The 21,225-nt window shown below is 41.4% G+C and overlaps 1 protein-coding gene across 1 annotated transcript in view; it reads right to left on the reverse strand.

Annotated features, from left to right (window-relative positions):
* LOC122815899 (alpha-aminoadipic semialdehyde synthase, mitochondrial-like) overlaps positions 1–21,225 on the reverse strand; it is a 1,132,937-nt gene that overhangs the window by 292,772 nt on the left and 818,940 nt on the right. The window contains exon 15 of the mRNA XM_044088745.1: positions 15,839–15,968. Within this exon, the coding sequence (XP_043944680.1) occupies positions 15,839–15,968 (130 nt within the window). The remainder of the gene's footprint in view (positions 1–15,838; positions 15,969–21,225) is intronic.

A 21,225-nucleotide genomic window follows, 5' to 3' on the forward strand; every position in this document is an offset into this window, starting at 1 on the left:
CCCATCCAGTCATCAAGATTTTTCTTAAAGAGTGCTAATGAGGAGCTCTGTTTGACATAGATAGGTAGTCTGTTCCAGAGTATGGGAAGTCTCTGGGACAGGAATCTATCCCTCCAGCATGTTCTGTTTATTGTGGTGACAAGGTTTAGGTCCCTAGAGTGTGTAGCTCAGAGGGATTGGGATTTCTTTAAGTGGAGCATGTCCAACAGCTCTGGGTTTGACATAGCTTTGTATGTTAGGCAGAGATTGCCTCTGAGTATGTGATATACGACTAGTAAAGTTGGAGTTTTTTGAGATGGTCTACGTAAGGCATCTGTTTGAGGCCAGTAATCCTCTTTGTGAGGTATTTTTGCGGCCTTTCCAGTTGTTGTAGATGTCTTGTGAGGTACATACCAAAAGGGGCGTTGTACTCTATAATGGGTCTAATGAGTGATGAGTAGAGGCAACAATGACCTCTTTCTTTATGGATGAGAAACCTTTTGTGATGAGGTGTGCCACGTAGAAGGATTTCCTGACCACTGTGGCGATGTGATTATCAAAGGAGAGACTACTGTCCACCTGTGTCCCAAGGTCTCATCACACTTTCGGTGTTAAGTAGACTACCGCCTATGTGGTAGTTCATGGGTACAGAGTTTTTACCAAAAGGAGATGACAATGCACTGTTTGGCATTGAGCTTGAGACCATGTCTTTGACACCAGGCATCTGTCTCAGTGAGGCCCTTTTGTAGGATGTCCACATCGTTAGGAGTTTTGATTATGCCTCCTAGTTTGCAGTCATCTGCAAATTTAGTTAGCCAAAGACCTTCTGTGTTAGCCTGTACTTCAGAGAAGTAGATACCAAACAGGAGAGGACCCAGGACTGAACCCTGTGGTACTCCACTTGTCACTGGTCTGAAGTCTGATTTGGAGTCTGTTACTTTCACAGTGTGGGTTCTGTCAGTAAGCCAGTTGGCAACCCATCTTGTGACATAGGGATTTATACCTAGTTTAGTGAGTTTATCTATAATTCCAGAGTGGGGGATGGTGTCGAATGCCTTGGTGAGATCTAGATAGGCTGTGTGAACCACCTTACCCTCATCTATGGCTTTTGTGACTACTTCAAAGAAGTCTATCAGGTTTAGGAGACATGATCTGCCTTTTACAAACCCAAACTGTGTGGGGTCCAGAGTTTGGAGATCTCCAATGTCTTTGTTTATGAGTTCCATGATGATACGTTCCATGGCCTTGCAGATGAGGCTCGTCAGGCTAATGGGGTGGTAGTTCCTGGGTTCTATTGTGGCCCCCCCTTTGTGGAGTGGGATAACTGTCGCGGTGCACCATTCAATGGGCACAAAGCCTGAGGTGAGGCTATGACTGAACATGGTACTTAGGTGGGGAGCCAGTTCATTCTGTAGTTCATGTAGAAGGCAGCCTGGGATGTTGTCAGATCCCATGGATGCTGTGTTCTTGGCTTTGGAGAGTGAGGTTTTCACCTGTGCAGCCGTGATTACAGGAACTTTGCATTCTTCTGGTATAAAGATGGGCCCTTTAAGGGGTGAGAGGGGGGTAAAGTTAGCACTGAACCTATCTGCCAGGATGTTGGCAATATCAGTTGGTTCTGTATATTTAGTGTCATTGTGCTGTAACTCAGAGCAGATCTGAGTGTTGCCATTGAGATTCTTGACATAGCTATAGAATGCTTTGTGGTTGTCTTTAGAATCAGTGGCAATTTTGTTTTCATAACTAGCTTTGGAGGATTTTATGAGGGATCTCAGCTTCTTACTGAGGCTGACCAGGGAGTTCCTCCAATCGTGGGATTTTACTCTTTTTTGCAGCAGTTTCTTTCTTCTGTTGTAGAGTTTGTTTAAGGCAGAAGACCACCAGATTGGCTTCCTTTTTTTGGAGGATAGCATCTTAGTTCTGTTAGGGATAGCATGATCCATGCACTCGTGTAAGTGCTTATAAAGTGCATTTGTGTAGGATTCAGCAGTAGTACCTCTATTGTCCATCTGCATGGGTGTCGTGAACTTTGCCACTTCTGTCTTAAGAAGCGTGAAGTTGGCTTTGGAGAAATTTTTCACGGTTGTTTTCCTAATGGGGGGGGGGAGCGGGATGTGGATGTCTAGGGTGATTAGCTTGTGGTCGGATCTGACCAACGAGGAGCTGACCTCTGGTGTGGAACACCAGTCACCCATGTTGGTGATGACCAGGTCTAGGATATTGCTGCCCCTAGTGGGGGTGTGGATAAGTTGATCCAAGGCATTGGAATTGATGATTTCCAGAAAACGTTGAGCAAAAGTTTTGGTACATGAGTAGTTTTCCTAGTTAATGGTAGGGTAATTGAAATCACCCATTATTAGAGTGTTGGGCTGTACCTTAATATTTTCCAGTGTATCAAGAAAAGAGGAGTGGGAATCCTGGGGCATGGTAGGGGGTCTGTAGCAAACTACAATCTGGATTGCAGTTTTGCCCAGAGTTAGTTGAACTTGGATAATCTTGGATGCATTATGCTGAGCAACTAGCTTGGAGGTGTGGATATCCTTAATGAATATGGACACTCTTCCACCTTTAGTGTTTCGGTCTGGGTTTGGTGGCCGGAAGGTGTGGTATGAATTATAGCCTGGTAATGCAGGGGTGCTCTCTGGAGCTTTGAACCAGGTCTCTGTCACTGCACAGATGTCAATGTTCTCCATTTTAAGGAGTGCCTCGAGTGAGTGCATTTTGAGGTTTAGACTTCTAGCATTGAGTAGCATTACCCTCAGATTTTGCTTGCTTGTACCTGTTACGGTGGTGAATTTGTCATCTGAACCTTGCATAAAAAAGGCACTACAGGGGTGGCAAGAGCCTTTGTCAGTATCCAGAATCCCAAGGGCAACAGGTGCAGGCCATCTCTGGCAAAGCAGTGTGGTCTGTCGATCATGTCATCCCAGGCAGACAGATACTGGATTCCGTTAGAATGGCACCAGAAGCTTAGCCAATTGTTAAAGTCAATCATTTTGTCCTTGTACTGTGGTGTCATTCTGGACTGCGGTGGTGGTGCTGCGGTAGCATTGTCGCCTCACAGTTAGACATTGCACGTTCGATTCTCAGTTAGAGCATCTTCTGTGTGTCGACATGTGTGAATGGGTGTTCCTTCGTTGAAGGTTGTGCGTTAGGCCCGGCAAGCCAGCACGTAAAAATCTACTGCCAATCATTAGAGGACTGGAGTTCCGCTGTGGCGACCCCTAACCGGGAAAAGCCGAAAGACAGTTACTGTGGTGTCATTCTGGGTGATGGCAGGATGCTACTCAGGGCTAGGGTCATACCGGCCTGGGCTACAAGATCGGAGAGCTCCTCCATGTCTCTTTTCATGTAGTCCAGGGAGGTACATCTCAGGTCATTCACACCAACATGGACAATGACAAAGTCATATTTGTACTTGTTGTGGAGTGACCTGAGTGCATGCATTATGTGGTGGATCCTGGCACCTGACAAGCAGCTGACAGTAACTTTTTCCTTGTTTAGCCTGGTGAGTGGAACATCAATGTGCCTGACTATAGAGTCACCTATGACTAGAGTGTTGGTTACATTATGCCTTATGGGTTGTAGTTGAGTGGCACACTGAGTATGTGGGCTATGTGTCATTTGGGTTGTGTTGGGGGGTGGAAGTTGCTTGCATTTCTGCTTTGGAGGTCTCTGTTTGGGCAGATTTGTACTGAGAGCCTCCGTGAATGTAGGTGTGTGTTTTGTGCTTCTGTGTGTGTGTTTTGGTGGTGTAGATTTTGAGAGACTATGTGATGAGTGTGGTGCGGTGTAAGTGTTTATCTTCTCCTCTTGACTGTCTAGGCCAGTCTTTGGTGAAGAGAGCTTTGCTTCCAGTTTGGCTATATAAGTGCATCTCTCACAGATCGTAGTGTTGGGTGGTAGGAGGAGAGGGTTGTCTGTGTACATGAGGCAATTGCTGCATTGTCCCAAGATGCCCAGATTCATCAGGTAGACAAGAGAAAACACTGAGAGCTGACCTTTAGACATGCCTGAATAGGTGCTTATTTATTAAGTACTAAAAACTGTTTTCCTCTAGACAAGTGAGGAAAGTTGAGTGCTGTTGTAATTTGTAACTTATTTAGTGCTTACAATGAGTTCTAAACAAGTGCTGAGCTCAAAGAAACAGATGAGTGCTAAAACTAAAAAGCTGGCTAGTTGCAAGGGAAATTCTGAAGAACAGACTATGGCGCCAGGAATAGTTTAACCCCAGTTAAGTGGGGGGGGGGGCTTAGGAGCTCACAAACAGTCCTGGACACAGCAAATCCATATCTGGACAAGACCTGCCACAGTAAAACAAGAAATCTGGACAAAGCCATGCATAAAAGTGGGGCAAAGGCCCAAAAATAGGGACACTTTTTAAATATTGCTCTTACAAACTTAGAAAGTTGATAGAACAGGTTTTGCATTAACATAAATTTTCTGAAGGGTGTGAAGTCTGAAACTGAAACGTCTGTCATTATTTCCTATCTTCAATCTTTAATGATTTGCCACTAATTTGTCAGGAAACCACAATTTCATGAAAAACAGACCAAAAATATGAGGCAAAAATCTGAACAGCTGAGAGGTTTAGACAGCGCAGTGGGTGGTGCAGGAGTAGCATTGTCATCTCACAGCAAGAGGTTCTCTGGTTCAATTCTCAGCTGGGGTGCCTTCTGTGTGGAGTCTGCATGTCCTCCCTGCATTCGTGTGGGTTTCCTCTGGGTACTCCGGTTTCCTCCCATGTTACAAAGACGTGCCTGGAGCATTTCTCCCCAGGCCTTCGCTGAAAAATGGTTTCATTCCAAGTTGGACTTTCCAAGTAAACAAATGTAAAATAAAATAAAAAAAATAAAACAGCCTACCTTGATCTGGCCAATGCCTTTGATACCATTCCCCACTCAGGAATCATTGAAATAATCACTAAGCTAGACATCAACCCCTATATCACTAGGTGGGTTGCAAATTGGCTCACAGATAAAACCCACAGTGTGAAAGTAGCTGACTCCAATTAAGACTGCTGACCAGTCATGAGTGGAGTCCCACAAGGATCACTACTGGGTCCTCTTCTGTTTGGTATCTACTTCTCAGAAGTCCAGTCCAACACAAAGGGACTCTGTCTGTCAATGTTTGCAGACGATTGCAAGTTGGGAGCCATTATTAACTCCCCAAGTGATGTTGACATCCTACAGAAAGAGATTAACGACTGGTGTCAGAACCATGGCCTTAAGCTCAATGCCAAAAAATGTGCCGTCATTCCCTTTGGGAAAAACCCAGTTCCAATGAACTACCACATTGATGGTAGCCCACTGAACACAGAAGGCGTTATAAGAGATCTGGGAACACAGGTTGACAGCAACCTCTCTTTTGACCACCACACTGCTAATGTGGTCAGAAAGTCCTTCTATGTGGCACATCTCATTACTAAGGGTTTTGCATCCAGGAAGAAAGTGGTCATTGTCTCCCTCTACTCTTCCTTCATTAGGCCAATCATCAAGTACAATGCTCCATTTGGCATGTACCTCACTAGACACCTGCAACAACTGGAAAGGCTGCAAAAGTACCTCACAAAAAGGATACTAGGCCTTAAACACTTGTTCTATATGGACAGGCTCAAAAACTCCAACTATTCTCTGTCTCATATTGCCTACTTAGAAGCGATTTCTGCTTGACTTACAAAGCCATGTCTGACCCAGCTCTGTTAGAAATGCTACATCTAAAGAAATCCCAATCCCTCCGCACACACTCTCCAGAGACCTCAACCTCATTACTACAATCAACAGAATGTGCTGGAGGGACAGGTTCATAACCCAGAGACTGCCCATGCTATGGAATAGGCTTCCCATACATATCAAACAGAGCACCTCACTGGCCCTCTTCAAGAGAAATCTTGATGAGTGGATGGGAAATAGAAAATTCACCCCGGGGATCACTCCAGTGGCTCTACTCGACAGAAGCACTGGGAACTAAGGTCAGGTGGCACAATGCCAGGGTAATCCTAAGGGCTAGGTATGTAAAGGCTCCAGGGCCATTAGTCTAGTACACACCTATGAACAGATTTCACCATGGCTGTAGGATAAACTCTATTAAAAAACATCTGAACTATGAATTTGCATTCTTGTTGGAAATCATAAAAGTAAGCAACTATCCTAGCCACCCTAACCATCTGGCCTTTAATAACAGCATTCTTTACCTGAAAGGGATGGTTACCGGTAAAATGCAAATATTTGTTAGAATACATGTTCTTCCTAAAAATCTGGGATTTTAAACAGTTATCATTGAAATCTTTAAATAACAAAACATCAAGATATGCAATACTATCATTTCTAACTTGATAAGAAAAATGTAAAAATTCATTTGTACCATTGATTTAATCCATGAAGAGTGCTACCTCATTTTTAGGGCCAGTCCATGCAATGAACAAATCATCTAAAAATCGAATATATAATTTTATATGACCAAAGAAGGGACTATTAAATAAAAAATGATGCTCCCACATTGCAATCACTACATCAGAATATAAGGGCCCAAAGGGGGAACCCACAGTTACCCCTTTTAATTGCTTAAAATAATGACCTTCATAGTAAAAAACTGCGGTGGTGGTGCTGCGGTAGCATTGTCACCTCACAGTAAGATGTTGTCATGTTTGATTCTCAGCTAGAGCATCTTCTGTGTGGAGACATACATGAACAGGCATACCTTCATTGAAGGTTGTGCGTCAGGGCTGGCAACTCCCCACGTAAAAATCTACTGCCAATCATTAGCGGACCGGAGTTCCGCTGTGGCGACTCCTAACCGGGAAAAGCCAAAAGACACAAATGACCTTCATAGTAAAGCTGTTATACAACACCAGTTCTAATAAATGAGACAACACATTAATTTTGTCCTGCCCAATAGTCAAATGATCCATAAAAAAAAAAAATCGGTAAACCATTCAATTCCAATGTCATATGGAATGCATATAAAGAGATCCTTCACATCTATAGTCAAAAAAATGCCATCCAAAAAGGACCCAACTGGTTACACTTGGATAAGAAATCCCAGGAGTGCCAGCATAAATAAACAATGTTTGACAAATAATGTTTTAACTGGGAATTAATAAATTTTGCAATATAATAATTCTTTGAATTGCCTGCATACACAATAGAGCTTAAAGGCAGGTTCAGCAGATCTTTGTGGATTTTAGGCACACCGAAAATCGTAGGCAATTTAGGTGTACTATTATCCATAAAGATAAATTCCGCTGGTGTAATCTGCCCTCGAGTTAACATATCATGAAGAAAATAATCAATCTTCTTATAAGAAATGTTAATCTCATTTATTAAAGCTTCCACACAGGTGTCATCATATAACATTTGCAGTATACGCTGGTTATAATCCAATTGATCCATAACTATTAAACTCCCACCTTTATCGAGCTGCATAAATTTAAGACCACCCATAGCTTTGATCTCATCCATCAATTTCCACTGAACTGATGCTAAATTGGAGGCAAAATATTGGGCAGGCCATGATAATAAATACCTCATATCCATCCACATACTTGTTCAAACCTTTTAAAGATGGCTAATAAGTCAGGGTTAAAAGTACTTGGTATTTTCAAATATTTTTGGCCCTTATCTATTTGATCCATAGATCCAAACATAGCAGCTAAATTAAGTTTCCTAGTAAATAGTTTCAAATCAGTAATGACTTTTGTGATATCACTTCTTCTAGTAGGGACAAAAGTTAGCCCCTTACTAAATAAATATGCATGAGCTCTAGTAATGTAAAAGCTGCAATAATTATAAACATTGAAATCTCCTGTAGTATTTTTAACCAGCACGTATGAGTTTTCATTATGAACAGAACCTACCAATTCTGCCAGAACCTCCCGTTTGAAAAATATATGGTCCTCTGTTGTTTTCTCAGTACAGGGTCAGTGTAACCACTGTTGGAATTCACCCTCTTTTTGTGGATTCTCTCTGACTGTCATGGAAAACCATGATCTGAAGAGGGCTGTTGATTGTAAACAAAATATTCCATTACCAGGTGTTGATCGTTATACTCCATAACAGTTGAATTTTGGTTACGCACCAATCTCTGTTGACCTTTAGGAGGCCTGAGATAAGCTTTCCCATTCAAGTCATCAAAAGTTCATCCCTTTCTAGCTTACATACAGTTTTTCCGCTGCAAGGTCATTCTACACATTTTATCTGTGTCAAAGAATATAGTATCATAGTGGATTTTATATTGGTGAAAACTAATACCTTGTTTAATGGAAGAGTCCATTTTCTTAATATCCACATACAGTTGTTCCATCTCTCTGGAACTATATTTAATTAACAATTCAAAAAACTTGCAGCCATGTCTATCAACACATATCCAACAAATCGCAATGTAAGAGTCCAGTAGGGAATTTCCAACAATGCAGGCCTTTCAGAACTTGTTGGCGTTTGATATATTCCCTAAAATACATGTTTTCTTGCTCTAATTTCCGATAATGAGTTAACAGTTTCTAATATGACTCTAAAGATGATTCAATAATGCATATATTATTGTCATTGACTGATGAAAAAAATGCATCCCGATCTAACCACTGGTCCAAGTTTATATTACCAGATCCAATATGATTCGTACAGGTGGTAAAAGAATTGCATTTCAATGCATGAAATTGTTCTTGCCCTGGTGGGATAACATCAAGGGAAGAACCACTTTGTAGTATATTAACGTAACCAGACGCAGACAGAGAGGATAATTCCTGGTATAAATTATGCTGCAGTTGCTGCAATAACTGCTCCACTAAAAGTCAGACTGTGCACAGAACTTTGTAATGTTTTGAATTCCGTCTAGGATCTAGACTGAATATCTTAATGAAGGCTGCCTCCTGCCATGCAAACAACTACTCAAAGACCAACTAAACTAACTGAAAAACAAAAACAAAAAACACAAGGCTGCCCAAACTTAACTACTTTATTAACTATAATGGTAAGCGCTTTCGTCCAGTATTACTGGCCTTCATCACATATGTTTAAAAAGTCATACGATTCAAAAAATCCACAGCATCACCATGTGATCCAGGAAATGTGTTGTAATTTCAGGCCAGTATAGTTGCTATATCAAGGGGGTGGTTTATGCTGCAAAGTGCACCTTGTGTCTGGCCTTTTATGTCTGGAAAATATAGTGTAAATTGAAACAGCACATTTATGAACATATTTATGAGATCCAAATATTTAAGTCCACCAATGCTCCTTTTAAACATATAAATGAATTTATGAATCACAAATTTAAGTTTGTTGTTTTAGAACATGTAAAAGAGAATCCTAGAGGAGGTCCTTCGAATATTGTGTTAGAGCAACAAGAACTTTGGTGGGAAATTTACCTTAATTCGGTACTTTTTCCTGGCCTTAATGAGATAATTTCAGTTTCTAGTTTTTTTTAAAGATGAAGGCTTATAAAAGATGAATATGTATTAATTGTCACTGACAGGGTGAGCAGTGTTGTACATTATTTTAGTTTATTTTTAATCCATTTTAGTTTATTTTACATTTATTCATTTTTATTTTAAAATGTAATATAATAAATGTTAGTATTTGCTGTGGTAATGAGTTGAATAGGAAGACGTAGGCGGAGCTGATTTGCATAGAATGGCGACATCATATTTTAATTGTGTATCTTTTTAAATTGGAATGGATCAGATGGGGACACTGTATTTATTGAGTCATACAACATTTTAAACATGTCTTACGAAGGCCGGTAATACTGGATGAAAGCGCTTACCACTATAGTTAATAAAGTAGTTACATTTGGGCAGCCTTCTGTTTTTATGTTTTTGTATGTCCATTACTCCCCATATTTGTACTTACATCTTCCAGTAGCCTGAACGTTTAGAATTGGTAGGTGGTGACATAAATTCCACTGCCACAGAATTTTCAAGAACATTAAATACTCTGAACAGTTGCTAGGTGTATATGCATAAACATACTTTTTCTTCCTGCAACTGACAGTCATGTGGAGCAATGCTCTAATCCAATGGCACAGGGTCTAGCAGTAGAGAACACAGGCTAGGGCTTGAGAATATCCTGGCAATCACTCAGGGTATGTCCTATGGGGGGGGCAGAGTAGAACAGTAAGACAGAGACAGAGAAAAAGGGAAAGATAGAAAGAGAAAGAAGAAGAAGGAGAGACAGAGAAAGTTCATCCCTGCATATGAAGTCTGGTCTGAAACAGTTGTTTAGTGAAAAGGTAAAACAGCAATATCTAGCTAATACTTAACCTGAAAAAGATGCTTGGAGTCACAGTGTGGGTTACTTCCCATAAAGGGAAGGGCAGAGTTCAGCTGCAATGCTAATCCGGTGTTAGGCAGAAATATGATAAATTAGTGCAGCATAATGGCTCAATTATAGGATCTTAACTCTAAAGAATGTGCCTCTTTTGAATGCCCTTTTTAAGTCTGTGTGTGTTTTCTCCAGTTTCCTCCCACTTGTCAAAACTATTCTGGTTCAGTAGCTGCATACAGACATCCACCCCAACACAACCAAAGATGCACACACATACACACATTTTTATATCCATATATTGCATTTACTATTGATCTTATGACACGGTTTGTGGTTGAAATGAGCATGTACCAGAAGTCCATACCTGGTTTGCAAATGATAAATTATATAAATAAAACAGCAGTGCTGGCAATAAAATCTAATCAGGCTCTAGATCCACTTACCATTTTATTTTTTTGCAATTTCTGAAGATGTTTTAGATTTGTGACCTTTCCTCATCTTTGAAATATATATGGCATTGATGGTATGCAGTGGTATGTTCTGTATTTTAACAGCTCCTGAGATATGGCTGCACATGCATGTGAAAAGCTGGCACATGACAATGTTCAGCTATGTAAACCGTTAGTACATCACTATGCCTTGTGGATGGTTAAATGCTTATTCAGTGTAAGTCTATCATAATTACATTGTGCAACCATCACAACTTAATTACGTTTCAGTTGCACAACATTCATGTTTCAGGACTGTAGGAACAGCTACGTATAACCTACAATGTATGTGTTGTCTACCTTCAAGTCCATCAGGTTTTACTGCCTCACCTAAAAAAAATTTTAAAGTTAAAATAAAAAATAATCCCAGTTTAACACCTGAACCACTGCTCAATGAAACATTCTCACTTTAATGGTTAGATGTTCTTCGTCTCCCATTGCTGCAGTCCTGACATCTCAGTCTTTCTTGCCGCATGGTCCTAAGCAGAAGCAGAATTTGCAAGTTTCAGACCGGAGACCAAGTTGGGCTAGACATTTTGTCTTTTCTTGCCTCAGTATTGACGGATGTCAGAAAAAGTTAATAACTGTATTTCCTTTGTGTAACAGTTTCCTCATAGGGATTACTATTCACTCTGCATTCCTTGTTTAGGGCCTGAGCACGACGTCGTTGGGTGTCGCTTTTGCTACTTTTAACAAGCCGCATTTATTTAAACCCGGTTGCTGTGCTAGGGCTGGGTGTTTGCACGCGCTAATTATAATACGCCGCCGGGATCTTCTCACTGGTTCTCTTCTAAGCGAAAAGAGAAGTCTTTGCGTCCAAACAGGTCTGTAGAACCACTGACTGCTTCAGCGGCTCCTTCTGACTGTTTACCAGAGTCTAAGTCTGCCTCTGCTGGTGCTGGTCCCCAGGGTCCAGTTCCTAGGAGGCACATGTTGAAGATGGCTGAGGATTTGATTTCTTTAATTAGGGATTCTATGCCCCCCCCCTGAGAAGAGGCCCAGGGTAGAGACAGAGTTGGAGGGTTTAGTTCAGTCTTCCAATGAGTCAGATTCCTCTGTGGAGGAACTTCAGGATTCCCTCCTATTCTGATTCGGAGGCTGAGGCTACTTCTCCCCTCGTCTCCAGAAGATTTTTCTTTCTCTGAAACTTTGCATTCCATGAGGGAACATTTCAAATGGGAAGGCCAGGATTTTTCTGATTTTTTACCTCAGCACAGGCCCTTGGCTATTCCCCCTGTATTGGATGTTGTTCAGGATGTATTTTCTGAGGCTGCCCTTAACCCAGATTCTCTGCCTCCTGCCCCAGTTAAACCAGATAGATACTACAGGGTTCAGCTCACAAGTACTTGTATAAGAGTCTTAGGGCTGATCCAGAAACTATTTCTCAAGGCCCCAAAGGTGTTAAGGCTTCTGTGGTTAAGAATCCAGTTCCTCTGGACAAGGATGCTAGGGCCCTGGATAGGTGGGGTAAAAAACTGTATACCTCTTCTACTTTGGCTATGAGAGCTTTAAATTGTCAGTTTCATATGCTCAGGTATCAGAATTATTTGCTGAGTCAATTGAAATGTAAAGTAGATGCTTTAGCTGAAGGTATTGACTGTAAGGAGCTTCAGGATTTAGTGCATGCTTCAGACCAGGTTGGTAAGCATTCTTTGCAGTGTGGTTTTGATGCTTTACAAGCTTCTTCCAGGGTGGCTGCTACTAGTTCTGTTGTTGGCATGCCTGGCTTAAAGATCAGACCTTGTCAGAGCATGTTAAGGCTCGAATTATGGATGCTCCTTTGCAATCTGATGTCCTTTTTGGCCCTCCAGTAGAATCAGTTTTGAAAAATGGAGGAAAAAGCTAAGTCTATGCAGACAGTTAAGGACTTTTACAGGTTCAGCCCCTAAGTTCAGTAGGAATTGGCCTGCTAAGGGATGGTCTTTTCCCTCTTGGATTTTCATTCTAGGGGCAGGTCGCCCTGTTACTTCTAGGAGTTCTTCTACCCCTTCTGCTGGGGAGGGCAGGGGTCAGTCCAGCAGACCCAATGACCTGTGTCTTCAGCTGGACTCTGCTTTGCTGGCAGTTCCTCTAGGAGGAAAACTGGGACTTTTCAAAAGGAATTGGCATTTGGTTACCCAAGACAAATGGGTCTTGGACATAATAATTCGAGGCTACAAATTTTATTTTCACACATTCCCTCCTTTCAAAGGTATGGATGTGCCTCATCAGCAAAGACTGGAAGCACAGGCACAAATTTCTTCTCTGCTTCAGTTGGGAGCAATACAGGAAGTTCCTTCAAAGAGGCACAGGGTTTTATTTTTCTTAGTGCCAAAGAAAGGAAATACTTGGAGGCCCATTCTGGATTTATCCATTCTAAACACCTTTCTGGAAATTCCAAAATTCAAGATGTTAACACTGCAACAGCTGTTGCCTATGCTGGGCAGAGATCACTGGATGGTGACTTTGGATCTCAAAGAGGCCTATCTTCACATTCCTATCAGGCCCAGTTGCAGGAAATTCCTGAGATTTCGGTATGGGAATTTGCATTATCAGTTCTCTGGATTGCCCTTAGGCTTATCTAGGGTATTCACAAAAGTTCTGGCTCCAGTAATAGCTTTTCTCAGACTAAAAGGAATTCAAATTTATCCTTATCTGGACGATTGTTTGATACTGGCTCAACATCTGCAGTATGTGATGACAGTTTTAAGATGCCTAGGGTATTCAATAAAGTCCAGTCTAGTACCCTCACAAGAGATGTGTTTTCTGGGTGTGAGACTGAATACAGCTACTCAGATGGCATTTGACAAACAAAGAAATCTTCACCTATACTTCCAACAGCTATCAGTAATGTCCAGGCTGACTGCAAGGACAGTCCTTCAAGCCTTGGGGTTCATGGCGTCTTGCATCCTAGTACTTCCCAATGCCAAACTGCATATGAGGAAGCTACAATGGTATCTCAAAAGCGTTTGGACTCAACACAGCCACGATTTGGACACTGTCATTCGAATTCTACCTTGCATTCAGAAGGAATTTGTGTGGTGGGCTCAGGAATGTCACCTAAACAAGGGACTCTCTGTGACCCAGCCAGAGGCAAGTCAGATATTAACGACAGGTCAGCCTGGGGAGCGCATTTCAAAGGAAAATGGATTCAAGACCTTTGGCCCCCGGAGCTACTTCACTTGCATATCAACATGAAAGAGAAGCTGGCAGTTCAATTTGCATTGAAAGCATTCAAGGATCTACTTCAACCAGGACTGGTGTTGATTCGAACGGACAACACAACTGTCATGTGGTACATCAACAAGCAGGGGGGAACTCATTCTTACCCTCTTTGCAGACAAGCAATGCTGTTATGGGAAACTGCTTTAAATCTGCACATCACTCTTCGAGCACAGTTTCTGCCAGGAGCACAAAATTCTTTAGCAGATGTTCTGAGCAGACAGATGGTGGATCCTCACGAATGGAAGTTGGATCCTCAGGTATTTCTTCAATTGACCATGGCTTGGGGAACTCCAGACATAGATCTGTTCGCTTCTCCTCTGAATTTCCAACTACCTCTGTTTTGCACAAGGCTGTTTCATCCAAAAGCCTGGAAAATAGATGCACTATCCTTCAGTTCTCTTCTTCCAAAAGTACTGTTGAAAGTCAGGAGGGACAAACCTTGCATGATCCTTATAGCAAGCATTGGTACCCTCTGTTGAGGAGCTTAATTCATGGGACAACTTGTCTCAAGAAAACAATCATTTTCTCAATGTCAGGGTGCAATCCCTACCCTGACAGCCTGGCTTATTTTTTTTAGAGAAGGAGGGCCTTCAGCTCCCTCAACAAGTTTTGGATGTCTTTTTGAAGCCAGGCCCTAGTAAAAGTTTATGCTGATAAATGGAAGAGATTTTTTCTTTGGAGTTCAGCTAAAGGCTTTGATGTCACATTGCCTAATTTGAGTTGTACTTTGCAATATTTGACTGTTTTATTGGTTTGTCCTTCTCTTCTGTAAAAGTGCATGCTGCAGCTATTTCTGCTCACTATGATGGTGACCCTCCTTTATTTTCACATCCATTGGTTAAGCAGTTTCTTAGAGGGGCAAAGAATATAAGACCCCCACGGAGGGCTCCTACTCCTACCTGGGATCTTAATTTTGTTTTGGAAAAACTGACTCTGCCTCCTTTTGAACCTGCAGCTACGGCTGAATTGAAGTTGTTGTCTTGGAAGACTGCTTTTTTGTTGGCTGTTACTTCTGCTAGAAGGGTATCTGAATTACAGGCTCTCATGGCAGTGGAACCTTTTCTGATTTTTCACCAGGACAGAGTTTCCTAATCCTACTTTTCTGCCTAAGGTGATTTCTAATGTGGCATTGAACCAATCTATACATTTGCCCACTTTTTATGCTAACCCCCAAAATGAAAAAGTTTTGCATTCTTTGGATGTACATAGGCAGTTAAGGTATTATTTGTTCAGAAACAAAGAGTTCAGAAGATCTCAACAATTATTTGTTTCGTTTGCTGTGACTTCACGAGGGGAAAGCTGAAACAAACTATTTCAAGTGGATTGGCCATTGTATTGCTTTTTGTTACTCTCATCATGGAAAGGAGGTTCCAGTTGGGATCAGGCCTCATTCTACTAGGGCTACGGCCACATCTGCTTTTTTGAGAGGGGTAGCTACTAAAGACATTCTAGAGGCAGCTACTTGGAGTTCTGTACATACCTTTACAAAGCATTATCATTTACCTCTTTATTCTAGGTCTAGGGCTGGGTTTGCCACTGCGATCTTACAGGGCATGTCTGCAGCTCCTACTGCTATTTAGTTGACCAGCCTCCCTTTTTTCCGTTGCTCTGGGATTCTACCCATATATCAGGACTGCAGCAATGGGAGTTTGTACCTACCATAAATGTAGATGTTTTTTCTTTTTGATTGGGGTTTTGGGTGGTGTTTTTGCATTCTGACGTCTGAGGCAAGAAAGACTGAGGTTATGGGTACCCATATGTCAGGACTGCAGCAATGGAGATCCTCGAACATCTACATTTATGGTAGGTACAAAACTGTACTTTTTTTAGCTGAGATATTCAGGGAAATTGTATTTTTCTATTCAACATATCACGGCTGTAAGAAGGGAAGGGATAGCATAAACATACCTTATTACTATATCATGTTTTTTCACCAGATTGGAAAGAGTTTCTGGCTGTTGGTCAACATCCAATGTAACAGGGACACAGTTCTGGTATGTTTTTGCAAGTTTCTCAGTTTGTTTCTCTTCAGAAGATGCTACATGAATGAAATATTAGAAAATGTAATTTTGTAGAAATAGTGTTATTGTAGTACACCTAATATTGCCTTTTGCAGCTTGTCTAATGCAACTACAGTAGTAAAAAAGGTTAGAATTCCTAAAATATGCTTTTAAACAAGAAATGCTTATTCGTATAACAGCATATCCCAGCATATGTACCAAAAAGAGAGAAAACAACCAACACAGATGAACTAAGAATACAGCATTTAATATCAAAACTAGGTAAGCCCTTTCACGCCACAAGGAGCTTCTTCAGACCAAAGCACAATAAAATTAGCAGTTTAAATATCATTAACAAATGAATTAATTAATTAATGGTGCAACGTACGTGATTTTAAAACTGGCTCTAAAGAGACAGTGTCATTAAGACCAAAACCTCTGTTTGTAACTCTAAGATCTACTTCAGTTCAATGTATTTTGTCTTGTTAACAAAATCACCACCTCTCAAATCCAAAGGCATCAGTTCTACCAGAATAAATTAAACAAAAATGTGTTTGACCAAATTCATGTTCGTGTTTAGCTAAAGCATTGGTTCATTTCAATATCTTCACATCGTAAACTGCTCTAAAATATACTCTTTTAAAGTGCAATTGGTTATCCCTGTATAAAAACTACTACATGTGCAGCACTGTGCTAAATAGATCAAGTTGGTACTTTTGCAATCAGCATAAAAATTCAGCTCTATAGTACACCCAGAGAGTGCATTCACAATCCTTGAAACTGGCCATACAAACTTACATGCAATGCAACTACAGTAGTAAAAAAGGTTAGAATTCTTTAACTAAGCTTTTTAAAGTGACTTACTTATTCATGTGCCAGCATTCTCCCAGCATATCCTACAAATAGTTATCACTGTATATTGCAGGTTTGCTGCATGCTATGGATCTTCCTTTACCATGTTCCTTATTTCCTTGATCTCTACATCTATTACAATGTCAAAGAAGAGATGGATAGAAAGCTGAAGCAAGCATGTTTTTGGAGATGTCCGGCATCGTGTGGCTTGTAAAGGATACCATAAAAACAAACTAATTTGAAATGCACAGCTATTATTATCACAGTGTACATTACTTGTACTAACTGAACATACACAACATTCTTTCACCAAAATCTATTAAACAGAAATAAGGAAAGCCTCTGTTGGAACATGGCATATTCCAATAGTCACAGAAATACAGGCTCCACAAAATAAGTATTGTGTCAACTGGTGATGCCTGCAGCTATAAGCATGGGAAGGGGTCTTTCACCTGGGGAAGGAAACACCCAGCAATGATGAAACATTTGCTTTCTGACACCTTGCATCTCCACATGCAACTGCATGGATGTCGTGTACAATAAACAGTTATCTTTGATGGGCCTTAGTAAATAAGTGCTGTCAGATTTTAAACAGAAACTGAGTGACTGCAAAAATCTGAATTAAAACAATACTAGGTAATACTGTATCTGAAAAGGTAGCAAAAGACTGAAAAGCTGTTGCAGCATAGATCAAATATAGTATGTAATGCAAACTAAACAGAAGAATGGTAACTAATAGAAATAGAAGTACTTGTACCAGAGGCAGCGGTGCTCATTTAATGTTCAACTCTGACAGATTTCAGTAGAAAATACATCATTTCATAACTAACATAAGAATGTGTATTCAGTTTTAGGAATTTTATAAAAATACATATTAATAAATGAAACTATTCTACAACTCCATTCAACACAAAGTGAAAAACAGCAATACTAAATGCATGCCGGATTTCATACAGTCATCAGTTTCTGTAGAAAATTCCTCAGACTTCCATAAAACAAAGTACTAAATGGTCTTAATTTAATCCCTTTACAATGGCAATTCTCAAGGCTATGCGTGTCTTACTGTTCTAGGTTATCTTTTGTGCTTGTATACAAATGATTGTATGTCTGAACTAGTGTGACATACTCATGTTCATAGGTTCATAGGTCGGTACTAGGCTATCTGCCCAAAGGCATTTATAAGCCTAGCCGGAATGTGTTGGCTTTCACCGCCCCCGATCCCCGGGGTAAACTTTGTATCCCATCCACTTGTCAAGGTTTCTTTTGAAGAGTGTTAGCGAGGAGCTCTGCCTAATGTAGATTGGAATCTTGTTCCAAAGCAGGGGAAGTCTCTGGGACAGGAATCTATCCCTCCAGCACGTCCTCTTCATTGTTGTGGTGGGGTGTAGATCCCTAGAGCATGTGGTAAGGTTTTCTTTAGGTGGAGCATGTCCATCAATTCTGTGTTGGACATGGCCTTGTATATCAGGCAGAGATCACCTCTGAGTAGGCGGTATGCAACTGAGTACAGCTGTAGGTTTTCAGTCGAGCTATATAGGGCATCTGTTTGAGTGCAGTGATCCTCTTGGTGAAGTACTTCTGTGGTCTTTCCAGCTGTTGCAGGTGTCTTGTAAGGTACATCTCAAATGGGGCATTGTACTCTATGATGGGTCTGATGAGTGATGAGTAGAGGGGCACAATGACCTCTTTTGATCTGGATGCGAACCCTTTTGTGATTTGGTGGGCCATGTAGAAGGATTTTCTAACCACTTTGGCAATGGGTCTGATGAGTGATGAGTAGAGGGGAACAATGACCTCTTTTGATCTGGATGTGAACCCTTTTGTGATTTGGTGGGCCATGTAGAAGGATTTAGTAACCACTTTGGCAATGTGATTATCAGAGGTGAGATTACTATCTACTTGGGTCCCCAGATCCCTTATTACATCTTTCGTATTTAGGGGACTACCACCTATGTGGTAGTTTGTGGGTACTTTGTTTTTTCCAAAGGGGATGACTATGCACTTTTTGTCATTTAGCTTGAGGCCATGATTTTGACACCAGGTATCCATCTCAGTGAGACCCTCATGGAGGATGTCTGTGTCAGCCAGAGAGTCAATTTTAGCCCCTAGTTTGCAGTTATCTGCAAACTTTGTCAGCCATAGTCCTCTTGTGCTTGCCTGTACCTCTGAGAAGTATATGCCGAACAGGAGGGATCCTAGGACTGAGCCCTGGGGAATGCCACTTGTAACCGGTTTAGAGTTGGACCTAGCTCCCGCAACTCTCACCATGTGGGTTCTGTCCATGAGCCAGTTGGCAACCCATCTTGTGATGTATGGGTTTATGTTCAAGCTGGTGAGCTTGTCTATAATACCAGAATGGGGATGGTGTCAAAGGCCTTTGTGAGGTCTAGGTAGGCTGTGTGTACCACCTTTCCCTCATCTATAGCCTTGGTAACGGTCTCAAAGAAGTCCACCAGGTTTAGGAGGCATGATCTGCCCTTAACAAAGCTGAACTGGGTAGGGTCCAGTATTTGGAGGTTCCCAATGTCTCTGTTAATGAGTTCCATGATGATGCGCTCCATAGCCTTGCAGACCAAGCTAGTCAGGCTTATAGGGCGATGGTTCCCAGGATCTGTTGTGGCTCCACCTTTATGGAGTGGAATAACTGTTGCTGTGCACCACTCTATGGGTGCGTAGCCTGTGGCTAGGCTGAGTCTGAACACTGTGTTTAGGTGAGGGGTTAGTTCATCTTTGAGCTCATGTAAGACGCAGCCTGGGACACCATCCAGTCCCATTGATGCTGTGTTTTTGGCTTTAGAGAAGGCTGTTTTAACCTGAGTGTTTGATTTCAGGGACTCTACATTCTTCTGTTATGGTTATGGGCTCTTCTGGGGGTGAGAGGGGGCTGAAGTTTGCGCTGAACCTGTCTGCCAGGATGTTGGCGATATTGGTCGATTCAGTATATTTTGTGCCGTTCTGCACTAACTCCGAGCAGATCTGAGCATTGCCACTTAGATTCTTGACATAGTTAAAGAATGCCTTGTGGTTATCTTTGGAGTCCTTAGCAATTTTTCTTTCGAAGCTCGCATCGGATGATTTTTTTTTATCGTATCCTGAGGTTCTGAAGAATATTGCCACCCAGCCTCCCCAAAAAACAGGTGAACCCCTTGTACTGATACGCATGCTAGCCAGATGCCAGATATACACCCCATCCCTCCTGTCCCAATGGAATACCAAAACAAATAAATACATACAAAATCCAATGGTCCTCAATCTGGTAGCTGGTGCTCCTGAAACCCAGGACCAACCAGTCTTTCAGGTTCTGCTTCTGTATCCCACCCCTCCTGAGCTAATTCCATGGTCATGAACCAGGGCCTTCTATAACACAGAAGTCAGTCAGGTCCCATTTCTGTGCCCTTCCCCCAAACCTCCTTCTGCAGATTTTACTTAAAAAAATAAAAAAAAAATCTTTTTTTTTCCTTTTAAACTGCAGCAAGCAGTTGCTGCAGTTTATACCTGACATGTTCTTCTACAGCACTCAGATTTCTGTTAAAAAAGGAGAAAAACAAGTTTTTTATTTTTTGAAACTGTAGTAAACTGCTTGCTACATTTATAACTTCAATAATTGGCTTAGCCTTTGGTGTCATTTGAAGGGGGACTAATATTTGTCACCCTGGAAGGATGTAATGAACAGTCCGCACTGCTTCAGCAGGAATAGCTTGGAATGTCCCCTCTAGTCTTCTGAATACTGGGAAAAGACTTTAACCCCCCCCCCCCCATAGTGCCTTTTTTATGATGCCAACCAGATATACCAACCAACATAATAAAGCAAGCAAAGGAAATATGCAAGTGTTACTGATCAGTTCTAGGAACCTAAACAAAAAAGTATAACACTTGCAAACCATCCTCACCCTGCAGGACATAGAAGGCTGTGCAGCGACTAAGACATGGTTAAAAACCTGCAGATAGTACTGCAGCAATGCAGGGCTATAATGCCTTCCACAATTTTAGACTAGCCACTATGCAGGAGGGAATAAAAGGTGAAAGTACCTCAATCTTAATTAGGAAGAGACTCGCATCAAGGCTGGTTAAGCAGCATGATGCACTGGAGCTTCATCATGTCCAGATCACCATGGGATGGGAATGACCACATACTAGCAAGCTGTAGACCACACTGTATGACCCATGAAAGCCGCAATGCCTATCTACAAGAACTAGGATCACTCAATATTAAACTCAATACCATTTTCATGGGTGATCTAAACTGTCCAGCTATGGACTGGGAAACCTACACCACCATCTAGTGCACAAACACAGAGACTCCTGGACTTTGTCAATACAAACACCCTGGAACAACTAATCAATGTTGCCAGCTGGAGGAATAAAATCTTAGATCTTGTCCTTACTAATATGGGGGCATCTTGCAAAATTTATTTGGTATCTTTGTCACTTGTTAGCTCTGAC

The sequence above is a fragment of the Protopterus annectens genome, chromosome 11.part0 (genome assembly GCF_019279795.1).
Source record: "Protopterus annectens isolate FY-2018-M chromosome 11.part0, PAN1.0, whole genome shotgun sequence".
NCBI lineage: Eukaryota > Metazoa > Chordata > Ceratodontiformes > Protopteridae > Protopterus > Protopterus annectens.